Genomic DNA, 14,535 nt, shown 5'->3' on the forward strand with positions numbered 1-14,535 from the left:
TGACAAAGGGCCACTGCACTGGGGGAACTTGAAATTCTGGAAAACATCAATTTTGGCTGCAGCCTGAAGTGCGGAAAAGCAGATGTTCTACACAATTCCTTTGCTATTAATTCCTTTATATCCTCCTGCTAAGCAATTCCTTTGCCAATGTGTTCTGCAGCTACCTTAAACTCCTTTTGTGCCATTTAGGGCTTTTTTTTTTTTTTTTTATAATTTAAAGAACCGATTTCAGATGAGAAGAGGATGAATAAAATTCCCTGATCTAAACATTGTATTTCACAGCCTGCCTGGGTATTAGGTCTCCAAAGACATCAGGCACAACTACAGCAGGTGCTATTTTTCTTTCCACAGGTACGATGATAAATGCACTGAAAACAAGAAAGAATATTTAAGACAGACACATTAACATAATTTTTAAAAGCCCAAATACTAAACAAAGACTGTAAATTCTATACATTTTAATAGGAAAAATAGTACTTTAAATACTTTAAGATGCTAGTAGTTTGATTTAACCCATTTCTACTCCACCTAAAGCAGTGTGTGGTCCTTCAGAATGGGATGAGGAGAGCACTAAGGCTTGAAAGTACTGTGTCAAATTTTATTAACCCTCTTGAACTTCTTTCTTCTTGCCCAAAGAATGCAGAGATTACTAGCTCCTTAGAAATGTGATGTGAAATATTAAGTGCTAAGGTATGGCAGCTGAAACTGATTAGAACTAAATTTGCAAATCATCTGGGCTCTTTTAATGCCATCTGCAAAATACTTTGCTGCCTATAGTACAAACACACTTTTAATCACAGCGCACTTAAGGCTTTGGTTTCAATGACATAAACTTTATATTAATTGTCCACTTGCTTCAGAAAGTGGCAGAAGATAGCTGGAGGCCCACTGATTTGGACAAAAAAGTGTTTGAAAATACTGATTTGCTTGAAAGCCAAAAATTAGAGCTTCAGCTTTAATTTGTAGGCTAGATTCTCTGGTGTCTTAAGTGAACCTGTGTTGATGTTCACAGCTGAAAGCATGGTTTCATGAATTCACTTCATGTCCCTTCCTAGCAATTTTTTGTGAGTGATGATTTAACTGCCCTTTGCCTATGGGCAGCGGCAAACTCAGTCAGTAATCCAAGTAAAAAAAATCATCAGAATAATCCACAGAAAAAATTGTGAATATAAATTTATTTTAAAGATAATTTACAAATGTAGAAGTTCAATGCTCCATACCGAAAGTTGTCAAACAGGAAAATATGGCTGTATTTACTGAATAGATATCAAAAAGTGAAACTGGAATTCAGGGTTAAAGGAAGCCATACCAAAACAAAAAGTCCTAGACTTTGCCCCTGTTTAACTTCAGCTATGTTGTTAATTACCAGCATGTTACCAAAATACTTCCCTACCACACTAGATTATTGCGAGGTGCAAGTTGCATTTGTAAGTTGTTTAAAGATTTTCCAATGAAAAACAATATAGATAAGTAAAGATACTTTTACCAAATAATGGATTACTATAGGATTGAATCATATAATCAGAGAATCATAGAATAGCTAAGGTTGGAAAGGACCATCTACTTCCCACCCTCCTAAGGGACGCCTCAGACTAGACCATGTCATAATTAATAGAATTTTCTTTTGCTTTTTTTTCCTTTTTTAGAACAAAAAAAGACAAATATATTTATCCATGAAATACATTGAAGGACATTGCATGAAAAATCACAGTGTGTGGCATTTGTGGAAATACTGCTTCTATTTTACTCTGGGCAACAGTCTCTCCAAATTCCCCAGCATTATGGTTCTACTCTGGTTATCAGCCAGCTACGACAGAGGATCAACATTGTCCTAATGGAAATGTTGCATTTCCTTTGTCATACCGCAGCAGCAATCATGATATAATTATATCTTGCAATTAAAGAGTGGAAGTATAGTACAAAATTGAAAGGAGAGAGTAAAGTCCTGACTTTTCAGTCCTCCTGTGTCTAACTGTTAAAAAAAGAAAAATATTTACACTGAAATATGACAACTCATAATCTTAAATTAATAAATGGAATCAAACACCAGCATACCAGAAAACTGCTTAGCACAAAACCGAGGTTAAACCTATCAGTTGATCTACTGATGGTGAGCATTCTTCATCATATATTCTGTCATATAGATTCTGTCAACTTGTATTGAAATTGTAAGATGAAAAAATTAAATGCTTGTCATTAACATGTCAAATTGGATCAGAGAAGACATCCATTTGAAGTAGTCAAGGTTCACTTAGTGCTTCTAAGATAGAAAGGCAAACACATGCAATTATGTCAATATTTAGATATAAAGTTGCCAATCTGAATGATAAACATGTAAAACTCTCCACTCGCTAGGTTTTTGCAGTACCAAACCCAGCTATCATCACCTTAGATGTCTGTTTAACATATTTCTGATGAATGAAAACTGTGACTTCTGAAAATGACTGACTGAATAAAAACAGCAGAGGGCATTATTTTTCTTTATGTGACTGATTTAAGAATTTATGTTCCTTAACAGCAGTTCTCTTGAGGTCATTATAGAGCAACATTACCAGAACTGGAAAATCTAAAATAAATGTCTGACAAATGGGTCTGGTAGTATTGTTACTGGTGTCATAGAACCAGCTCATCAGCAAAGCCTGAAATCCCTGAAACGACCCTATGCTATTGCTTAGCAAGCACATCTCGTACACATAGAAAGCAATCCTACGACGATTCTTGTGGTTTGCAATCAAGAACAGGAAAAATAAATGAATCTACTTTAAATTTCTCCTACGATCCTATCATTTTATCCATTGTAAACATTAAATCAAGCTTCAAAGAATGACAGAAGCGATAAACCCACATTACTCGGTTATTAATATGGACATGCAAAAATTAATCAGAGAAAATTTTTTGCTGAAGTTGACAAACATACATGAAAAGAACTGCCCTTTTACCCAGATATTATTTATAACTCTCACTTTTTCCTCCCTATTTGCTTTTTCCCTTCCTATGCCACTCCCCTTAGGAATATGCGTTAAAGGTGTCTCATAAAAGGCTTCTAGTTGACTCGCAGTTTCTCTTAAAAATATTTAGGTGTGTATTTAGGTTTCCTTTTCTGATGGGCCGAAGTGGAATTGGGCATTTTTCTCTATGCTAGTTGCTTCCTGATGGCTCCTCATTGGAAAAAACAAAAAATCCTGGCAATCAAGGTAGCATGGGGAAATGTGGTAAATAATGGTTGATGGATGTGAACATCCCCAGGAAGTTCAGAGCCATGCTGGAAAAAAACCCTACTGTCCTCTCCCAGAAGTGACATTAGCCACTTCTCTTGCCTGTCACACAGGCTCATCCCTCTGCTGATGTGCACTCGAGGGCAACTAAGGGAAGCACTGTGAAAAGACACAGATAATTAACAGCAAGAGAAAGATTTGCAATAGAGTGTTGCTCCCCCGAGATGGTTTTAGCATGTCCACAGAAAGCTGCTGCTCTCTGAACTGATCCTGCTTGTGAGCTGAAGCTCTGTGGGATGCATTGAAAGCCCTGGTCACTTGACAGTAGAAAGCCAAAAGCACCATGTTCTTCACACACAGAGAATTTATCCTCTATAGACCTCCTGGATCAGGCACTCAGCAAAAACAGATTTCCATGGCATGGCTACATTCAGTTTATTTTGACAGCAGAAGGTGTCAAGCTATGGAGCAAGGGTGTACCTAATACAGATCTTGATAACCAAAGGAGGGGAGACTTGAATCCATTTCCAAATTCAAAGACCAGTTGCTTTAATCTGATGATTCCAGCTCCTATTTTAGCAGCCAACGGGGACCTTGTCTTCAAAGCTGGAACAGAGTGAACTTGAAATGTCATGCTCATGAAGCCAGCTGTGGACCTAGGGCATGTCCTTGGCACCACAGGGCTTCTGCCCTGCACTGCAGCTCAAGCAGGGCTGCTGCAGACAAGAGCAGCCCGGGACTGCTCTCACTGATAACAGGACCTGCATTAGAGCCTGCTGAATTCTGAATCAGGTTAATGCAATCAGCACGTATTGAACACAGAAATTATGTGCTTGTTACAGCAACTTCCATTTCATACGGCACACTGTCTGTAGTGGCCACAGACATCCTTCTCAGTGAGATGCTCTCTACAACTACCTGAAAGAAGGTTGTAGTGAAGGGGGTGCCAGTCTCTTCTGCCAAGTATCAAGTGATAGGACAAAAGGAAATGGTCTCAAGCTGTGCCAGAGGAGGTTTAGATTGGATATTCCAAAAAATTTCTTCAGTGATAGGGTTGTCAAGTATTGGAACAGGCCGCCCAAGGAAGTGGTTTAATCACCATCCCCTGTTTAAAATGTATACATGTGGCACTTAGGGACATGGTTTAGTGGTGGACTTGGCAGTGCTGGGTTGAAGGTTGGGCTTGATGATCTTAACGTTTTTTTCCAACCTAAGCAATTCTACGTTTCTATGGACTTAGAAAAGGTGGCCAGTTTCCATTACCCTTAACTGGGTCTTGTCTTTTGCAGAAATACATAGCTTCTGGCTCACACATTAACACACAAAGAGCACTCCCTCTGGTTCTGGACTTCCTCCATGTGTTGGAAAGACTATAATGCAATACTTGGTTGGGAAAACAATGAAACCTTCTGTTTTAAACAGGTTATACCTTTAATTTAAAACCATTCTCCACTTTTTTGCTCCCCCTTGCAAAGTTGCCAAGCAGATTTGAGTTTTGGGAGCAGAATGCAGTTTACAGTAAATCAGAAGGCAGCCTTTCAACAACAGCTTGCACTTGGTAAGGGGTAGATATACACTGGCTGCTTGCCCAGAGGTTCCCTCTTGCCTTAGGAGGCACAGAGAACAGGAGAGAAGGACACAGTGAATCTTTACTGCTAATTATATAGGGGGTAAGTAAGATAAAAAAATTATTCACTGACACAGTATTGGGGAAATGCATTTTCTGAATTCCAAAAGCAATTCCATTAACTCTTCGTACTATCTAATTGTACAGAAAGATTCTCATTTACAGAAATACTTTAGCAGACTGGCAAATCTGTTCCACTTATGACATCTACTTACAGTTCTAAGTGGCTACCACCTTAAGTGTGTTATTAGAGTTATTTGAGTCCATGTCTACTAAGTGGACAAGAGTGCTATATATGTTTTTGAGTGAACCATTTGATTTCAGTTGTTACAAGTTCTGTCTTATGAATCATTAATATCAAATAAATAAAAAAATGTTCCAGGCCCACTTCCATCTCTAGAGCCATCTAGTACTAAGACCCCTCCAGCCTGGGTAATGCAGTGGCCTGCTGAGTCCTATGCTGAGTACTATAGTACTGTGAGTAGGGTATAGTATAACATCAGATATAAGGAGCAGAAAAAATGGTAAAAATAAATCAACAGGCAATTGTGGTGTCATGCCTCATAATCAGATGAAGGATTTTCTGCTGGTAAAGTTTAGAAGAGGAAGGAAAATACACTTTTCTAAGTGGCTCCAGCTTATCAGCTATAATCACAGCTTTGTAAGGTCATAGGGAGATGGTAAACGAAGTTTATTGTTACAGTAACAGTGTAGATTATGAACCGTGCTACAGATATGGCATGTATGGTTCTATTCCATTTCAACAGGTTTCCTACTGCTCAGGAAGGCAAAATAGGTTAAACCTATCGTTATTTATTTTTTCCCACAGGGATTTTTTTCCTTTTTTGATTTTTTTTCCTTCCCCTCCCTCACGCCCCCCCTTTACTGCAAGACTTATTTTCCAATATTTTTCTAACTTTTCTCTGAAGCATTGAACAATTAGGTCCTGTATCTGACCACACTGTTCTTAAAGTCCACATGCAGATTTGGAAAAGCACTTCCATAAACAACCAGTAAGTTATTTAAGTTAATATCTCCTACAGTTATTTAAGGAACACCAACAAATGTAGGTCTCTATAGCTGTAAAAACTGCCTCTACAGGTTAACTAAAATCACAGAGAATATATATGTTCATGGCACAAATGAGACATCAGCAGAATAGAGTCTACATAGCTTTTTCCCTCTCAGTGTGAGAAACTGCAAGCAGATAAGATGCGAAGAGTGGGAAAAAAAAGGCACATTTACTTGGTTTGATTTATTTATGATACAATATTGAACATTTAATGTAAAATTAAGTAGACTAAATGGTTTATTAATTACAGAATAGTGAATATACTACTCTTGATTCATGCATCTACATAATGTAAGTGTTATTATATATCAATAAAACATTTACTGTTGATTACTTACTTCATCTGTTCATCACACCAACATTTTTCTAAGTGCTATACATTATTTATGTAATGTATCACTAATTACTGCAACACCAATTTTTCCTCTTTCGAACAGCCTCTTCAACTCATTTGTGTCAGGTCTTGCCAAATTAATTAGGATGCTCTGCATCCCATTATTTGACTGTATTCAAATTTCACACTGCTGTGCTTTGGTTGGAAAAAAAGAGATTGCCCTGCTTCTTAAATAGTTACCAGCAAGCACTATTTCTAGCTTTTTCTTTACTGCTCAATGCCACTGGGCACATTGTCAGATGCTGGCAACACACAGTGAACAAAGTGTTATCAATGACTCACTAAAAAAAGTTACTGACTGGTGCAAAAATACAGCACATATTATTTAGCTTTATCACATGACCATATTTATTAAGTTATTAGTAACCTTACCTTAAATACAAGTTCTCCTATCAGTCCATTCCATGACCCATCATCCTGAGGACTCCCATACTTGTGATCCGGTGCAACGTAAATTTCATATTTAAAGCCAAGGTAAGTAGCCAAGGCTTCCAACACATCTATTGAGAAGCCTTGATACTTCTTCGGTTTTCCCAGAACATTTTCAGACACCATGACAAAGGGCTCTTCCTAAATGGAAAATAAAGGAGCTAACTGTTAGTAAAGAAATTACATCCCATATGTGGGTGCCTCTGGCTGGACAAACACTGTATCCGGCAAACACAACTAGTAAGTAATACATGGTCTCAGGAATGAAAAGCATGACAAAATAGGCCACACCAGAGAAACATGCATTTCTCTTGTCCTTATTCTGTAATGTGAATATAGAATGGTTGATTTTAAACAGATCTATCCAAACAGCATCCATTTGATTAGTTTCGGGAGAATCAACTCTGGGACTTCAGTTTGTTTAACTGGTGAATATTCATCAAAAGATCACAGAATCATAGAATAGTTAGGGTTGGAAAGGACCTTAAGGTCATCTAGTTCCACCCCCCCTGCCATGGATGGGGACACCAGGACAGTCCATGTCCGCTGTCGGGGGGGGTTCATCATAAAGGATACAAATAGATACTGAAAGTTGGAATTGGCTGGTAAGACTTCCTAACAATATGCTTTTCTTTTCCTTTTCCCCAAGATCTTGTTTCCTTTTTTTTTTTTTTAATTAGTATTTCAAATACAATTTTCAGAAATAAATTATTTTTGGCTAATTTTTATTAATATTTATTTTTAATTAATAGTTCTAATAACATTTTCAGAAAGAAATTACTTTTTGGCTAATTTTATCTTCCCTCCTCCACCATTATACTTTCTATTGAGTTTTTAATTAGCAGACATTCTCCTTTGTTTTTTTATGAAACACAAAAAGACATCATGTTTCTGAAGACAAACTATTTGCCATAGATGGATCTTATTTATTTTTGTTCTTTATTTTCTCTGAGAACACCTGTGATCTACCCAAGTAAGACCAAAATCATGAAATCCCTCCAAAAACCATGATGGAACTGTAACACCAATTTTTTTTAGCTATGCTACATTTTTGCCTTTTCATTCTTTAAATGGTGCTGTAATTTAGTATGAGTTTAATCAGAAACATCTATTGTGTAGCACAAAAAGTTAGTTCTAACTCATTGTGGCTTGGTCATGACAAGCCCATTAAATCACTTCCTGACCAATTTCTCCCAGTCTGCATAATCCACAAGCATACAGAAAACAGATTTGTTTTCCTGCAGTATTTGTAGCCCAGACTTTAATTGTATCTCCTGAAGCATTGTACCTAAATATTTTTAGTTTGGTAGGATGTCACTCTGTGTGAACAAATACTGAAATGTAGGCAGGATGTTCTTGGAATAAGAAAGCACCATTTGTAAATGCTTAAGTTAACATTCATGAAGACAGCCACATGCTGAGGATGCTGCCAAAGAAGCAAGCATGCGACCAGACTGCACTGGCAGGAGGCTCTTATCTCTCTGCAGTAAAACCAGAAAATAACCCTCAAACCACCCCAAAACCAAACCCCAAAACAAATAAAAACCAAATATCAAATAAAAAACAACAAACAAACAAAAAAGTAAGAAAGAGTTGACTGTCTCAAGCTGTTATTTCCCGGTTCTCAGAATTTCTTTCTTATAAATTATCCAAAATCAGCCAAATGGAATAAAAGTGGAGGACATCAAAGTGCATGTGACTTTTTTTCCTTTTTTTTTTTTTTTTAAGTAGCTTTCCAGTGCCTCGGTTTCAACTAGATTGAAGAAATTAAGACTAAATTGATGAAAGCCTCTCCGAAATGAAAACACAGAGTGAATTGAGCTTTGCTGATCACTTTGATGAGAGATTCCCTTCATACAGATTCAAAACTACTGAAAAAAATGTTTTCACAAAAAAAAAAAAAGAAAATTGTAATTTATCAGTCTAAGCACACTATGCACAGAAGTCTCAAGATTTGTGTGTACAAAGGGTATTTTGGGAGTTGATAATTTTCATATTAGAAAGGATTTATTCCTATCACTTCTAAGTTATTAGAAAATAATTGCTCATAAACTGAATTTTTATTCAGTTAGTTACAAAGCAATTCCTAATTGTACTGATTTAAAGCACTGTTTAAAATGCAACTTGTCATGACTAATTTCAGTCTTTTATTAAGCTATGTAATACTGTTTGCTGTTGAGAGATTTGCCAAAAAAGCCCCAATGTCCAGCGTGCTGTATATTTAATGAAATATAAATAGTCAAATAGCTTTATGCAAACCAACTAATACTTCTCAATTTTTGTTGAAGCCTGAAGCAGCAAAATATTTAATCATATTCCAACCCAAACAAAACAAAACTATTGCTATGCATTTGTTTTGTGTGTGTTTTTTTTTTTTGTAACTGTTTGTATTTCTCAGAAGGCCCTGAAAGAGGACAAAAATATTTATCTTTAATTTTTCTGCCTTTAAATGCTGCAGGCTGAAGCTATGCCTGTTGTCCTTTTGTACACTAAGAGGGTGCTAAGGGAGTTCCTATGGAAAGCCATATATGTGCCATCAATATTGGTGTTAAAATGATTGTCTCCATCCTTAAAAAGGCAGATCTTGTAGAAAGAAAATGTGCAAAACAAACCCAGCCTATACATTTCTCACCTACTGAACAGAAAAATAATAACAAAACATAAGCTTTATAGAAAATAGGTGTCAAAACTGCCTAGCTAACTGATGAATTTGGAGGTGGCAAAATTCACCTGGATGATGAACCTTCCATTCTATCCCAACAAATTCAAGAAAATCCAGATACATTTTCTCTCCAAGGCAAGTGGTAATTAAGACTAAATAAGCAGGTCTAGCTCATAGAAGCCATACAATCATGATCCTTGCAGATACTCAAAACTCAGCTGGACAGTCCTGAATAACCTGCTCTAACACTAACTCTGCTTCACACAAATGCCACCCAAGGGTCCCTTCAAACCTAAGTTATTCCTGGATGCAGTGAAGTCACCTAAGGAAGTCTACTGTTCCTGCTTTTCCTTTTCTTTCACTTTTGGAGCACTTCTATAGGGGACTGATGAAGCTCTGTGAGGCAAGAGCCGACTTTACAGCCTGTAAAGTCTGGGAAGTCTGGGAAAGCAAAGAAGACACAATTTGCATGACTGAAGAAAGGAAGAAAAAAGAGGAAATGAATGGATTGCTCTCCCTTAACTTCTTGATTTTGCTAGATGGATGATCTGCCTCAGTGGGCCCCAGTGAGCTGTCAGAAGTATTTAGGGGATGCCTTTGCATCCAACCTCAGTGGAGATCCTTCTAATAGAGAAGCTACTTTCTTCTACTTTACCCTCAATGTGCTTCCTTGTCAACTGAATGTAGCACTAGTAAGCCCATGATAAGTGCTCCTTCTCAGAACAGCTGCACAGTTCTCACTGGCTGCTTTCTTCTCAAGATCGAAGATGTGCTGCCCTGATAAGAGGAGGATAGATTTAAGACTTGATGTGGATCAAAAGGATTTCACAGAGTATTGTGGGTTAACCCTGGTAGACAGATAAGCACCACACAGCCTGCAACAAAATGAAAATCAGTAGCAAAGAGGTAAAGTTTATATTAGATTCATAGATTCAACTAGGTTGGAAAAGACCTTTAAGATCAAGTCCAACCTTTATCCCAGGACTGCCAAGACACTACTAAACCATGCCACCGAGAGCCTCATCTACACTGTTATTGAACACTTTCAGGGTCAGTGAATCCACTGCTTCCCTGGGCAGCCTGTTCTGATAACCTATTACTCTTTCAATGAAGAAATTTTTCCTAACATCCAGTCTAAATTTTCTCTGACATAGCTTGAGGCCATTACCTCTTGTCCTGTCACTTGTTACTTGGGAGAAGAGACCAACCCCACCTCACTACAACCTCCTTTCGGGTAGCTGTAGAGAATCATAAGGTTCCCCCTGATACTGGGTGAAGTTGTCAATATTGCTTTTTAAAACCGTAAGAATGCAAAATCTAGTTCAAGAGATGATTACCCCCTGAGCAAGAGAAGCTGCAAAATACTAGCTGACTCCCACTATTTTAAGAAGCCTAAAGGCAGACCCAAGTTAAAGCAACATGGCATAAAAACCTGAAAGTGTTGGGAAAAATGACGTGATAGTACAAGTACATTGGAGAAGCAACTCACAAAAACACTCATCTCCATTCATTTACTAATTATCACTAGGTGTATAAAACCTTTAAAGGAAGAAGTTACACACTGAAAAGCCACACATCGTCTTTCCACCAGATCAACTAGCTACCTTCTCATGCCAACAGCTCTGCTGATGCTTGGTTCCTTAATTAAATTAATTCATTACAAATCTACTCATTCTTTGTCAGGTGAGTTGATGTAATTACCAGAGGTCCAGACAAATGCCAGAGCAAGGATAAGCACTGGAGTAAGACTGAACAAGCAGAAGTGAAGGAAGTACATAGAATGTGCCCTTTATGGCGTGAAGGAATGTTTAAGCAGCTCAGACATCTTACCCAAATATATTTTCAGATGTTCAACATGATATTATTTGAGCACATTTAACACATTAGGATTTACCACTGAAATACTTAGTCGAGTAAGAAGAACTATTATAATCATTTTTTCACATGCAGAACCAAAGTGCACAGATTTCATGACTTGTACAGCTGAGAAGTGAATCCAAGGAACAACTGCCTTAGCTATAGACCATTTTCATTTTCTCTTAGTGCTTTCAAACATTTGTACTTATATGTGTGTTCTGACAAACCCTGAGTATAAGAGCAGGAAAACCATTAGTGGAAAGCAAGCATTATATGAGAACTAAGGAAAGTGGGATCCGAAAAATGGTATCTAGACCCAGGGAGAGAAAAGTCTTACTCTTCAAAGGCCTGCTTGCCAGCATAAAAACTGTAATGTGCCCTAGTCCAGGGAGAACAGATAACAGGACAATATAGGCACAAAAAGGAATGTCACACATCTAAAACCCATCCCTGAACCCTGAATTTTACACAGGGTAGAGGCTAGGGAATTAATTTTGTTTTATTTTAAACATAACAGTGGAAATCAAAAGTTTATAGTGTAGTTCTTGGAGCAGTCTAGATTCAAGGCATATATATAGAAATGCTGCTCTTTTTTGCTTTTTTTCTAACAATAAAGGGCTAACAGTTTTGCCTATTTAGGACTTAGGTTCTGGTGCACATGAAAATGAAGTAACAGCAGGTTTTGTAAGCACTTCAAGAAGTCTAAGATTGGAAGAAAATAGAGTTTTTATTTACTCTGATGAAATTTGCAGACATGTCTCAATAATTTGGATGCAGTAGTTGATCTCAAGTAATCTTTTAATATCCTTTACTAAATCACCTAATAAAGTTAAAAATAAGGGAGAAGAGAAAAGCTTTTGGGCTGAGAGGACCTTCACCTTTGGAAACAGAAGGAGCAATACTTAAGCTAAAGCAGAAAAGAACAATTACTCTGAGTTCAACTTATGTTAATTAATTAGACAATCAAAGAGAAACACTGATTTGTAAGTGTGCTACAGAGGTGGGTGATAAAGTCAAGCAATAAATTCTGGCCTTAGAGGAGGCAAGGAGGGAAAGCAAGAATGTGTAAGCATTCAGGGACAACTTACACATAGGGAAAAAGCATATCCCTAAACCCACAGTTTCTATTCAGGATGATTTGTGGAAGCCATTGGAATAGTGGCTTTAAATTCCAGGCTTTGGCAATCATCTTTTATTTCTTCAATGAAAATCAGGTTTTGGAGGTTCTGGTGTTTTTTCATAGATTCTCTCTTTTTGGACAAATTACAGAAAACTCTCTTGAAGAAACAGAAAAAGCATCATTTAAATCTTCAACAAAGCACTAACTAAATATGTGAGAGAAGAAAATGTTGCATTCAGTGGCCTGTGGTGGTCTCAACCCAGCTGTTAATGATTTTAGCAGCACACCATATTGTCAGGAGATCACTGAATGGGCAACAGGGCAGATTTTCTCTGTAATTACAAGGGTGGATTCTGTGGCTTTAAGCTGAGACTTATTTCAGGTTAGAAACAATACAAAACCATGGCACACTGCTCTGCTGCACTCATTTATGAGTCTGATGCTTGCTTTAATGATAAAAGTGCTAAAAAAAATTATTCTGGGACATACTTTATAAATGGAAAAGCAAAACAGAACATTTGGGATTATTCTCTGGCACATCTGAACCTTTTTTTCTCCTTAGCACAGGCAGAAAAACTTCCTAGCCAAAAGGCTATACAGAAATTATTAAGCAAACAAAAAGTTACTGGCATTTCAGATCAGAGAAATCGATCACTGCTAGGATTTACAACACATGTTGTGTCTTGACTCTAAAATTGCAGATGGATGGTCATATGTGCTTCAACTATGTTTGGAAGAGAGTTTTGAAATTAGGTAATTATATGGGTCATTAGAATTCACAAAACATATGAAAATGACCTCTGTGTCCACTCATCAGAAATACTTTAATATTGACACTCTGCATTCATTAAAGGGACTCTGTAATCCTCCCTTTTAAATCCTCCCTTCTCCACTGAAAGTAGAAAGAAAGTGTTAAAACACAGAAGAAAGAAATGAAGCTCAGTGATTCACATAGCCCAACTGCCAAGAGACTTGGCAACTGCATGAAATAAACATTCACTGTGACACTTTAAAACTCCTATCACCTGCAAATATTAAGAAACTGCTCCCAAAACTGAAATTGACTCTCATTAGTGGTTCTCTCAATTCCCTTCCAATGGCTGCTGGATAACCAAGCAGAGCCATTATAACCAACAAGAAGCAACATCTCATAAACCATAACCAAAACATTTTCAAGCACAGGATGCTACTGTCTTGTTGCTAGGCATAATTACATTTTTCTTGACTCATAAAATAATTCACCCCTTGCTTTTAATTGTTAGCTATTTTGCATTTCTTTCCCCAAAAGATTTTAGTGAAGTATGTAGCCCCCAACACTTATTTTCCTCAAGTGCTTTACTGACCACTGTTTTGTGGATTTTATTTGGCTGGAAACAGAACAACAGCTTGTTATTTTTAATTGAACAGCAATGTACTTACTTCATGTTAGAATCAATGACCAAATTTTAATTGAAACATTTCATTCTCTCATTACAGAAATTCTCCCATTAGCAATGGTTATAAAAGTTGCTGCAAAACATAACACAATCCCCACCCCAAATAGCACTAAAACAAAGATGAAGGTTTCAAACCTACAAAATCTTGGATAATTAAGGTATTCTTCTCATTCAATATCCTATTGTGCCAACGGGCTGTGTAACAATATTGAAAAACACTGTTCTCAGATCCTGTGCTTCTCAAATATACTGATTAGAAAGTCAGTTGTACTAACATAAAAGTCTCCTTGTCTGCAGCAAAAAGCTAACTCATGTCCCAGAAGCTGAATGCAATATTAAAGGAAAGGTATTTTACATTTGGCCTTTGTTTCCCACTATCTTTATGCATGTGCTTAGTCTCTCATTTTTTTTAATGACAGCTTTACTGTCATCTTCAGCAAGACATGAGTTTGTGGTTTTAGTTACAGTACTTTAAACAAGATTTTTTCTCCTGAATGGATTGGTGGCTTATTTAGTTTAGTACTATTTAGAAGAAACAACCAAAACAAAACGTTAGCCTGCCTCCCCAAGACTTCCAATTGCTCTGCAATAGGGCTAAGGCTTCTTTCAAAGCAATCTATGGCAATGGTCAATTAAGATGCGGCCAAGCTTTGTGTATTGATTTTAATTCACAATAACTTCATACACCTAATAGCTCTGTCTGAACCACTGTAGTTATAGGAT

At 37.1% G+C, this 14,535-nt stretch overlaps 1 protein-coding gene across 1 annotated transcript in view; it reads right to left on the minus strand.

Annotated features, from left to right (window-relative positions):
* Positions 1-14,535, minus strand: part of GRID2 (glutamate ionotropic receptor delta type subunit 2) — a 581,701-nt gene that overhangs the window by 133,128 nt on the left and 434,038 nt on the right. The window contains exon 9 of the mRNA XM_061360976.1: positions 6,681-6,878. Coding sequence (XP_061216960.1) covers positions 6,681-6,878 — 198 coding nt within the window. The remainder of the gene's footprint in view (positions 1-6,680; positions 6,879-14,535) is intronic.

Source organism: Neopsephotus bourkii, unplaced genomic scaffold, assembly GCF_033783945.1.
Source record: "Neopsephotus bourkii isolate Nb327-2 ecotype Australia unplaced genomic scaffold, CSIRO-AGI_Nbou_v1 NB_1037, whole genome shotgun sequence".
NCBI lineage: Eukaryota > Metazoa > Chordata > Aves > Psittaciformes > Psittacidae > Neopsephotus > Neopsephotus bourkii.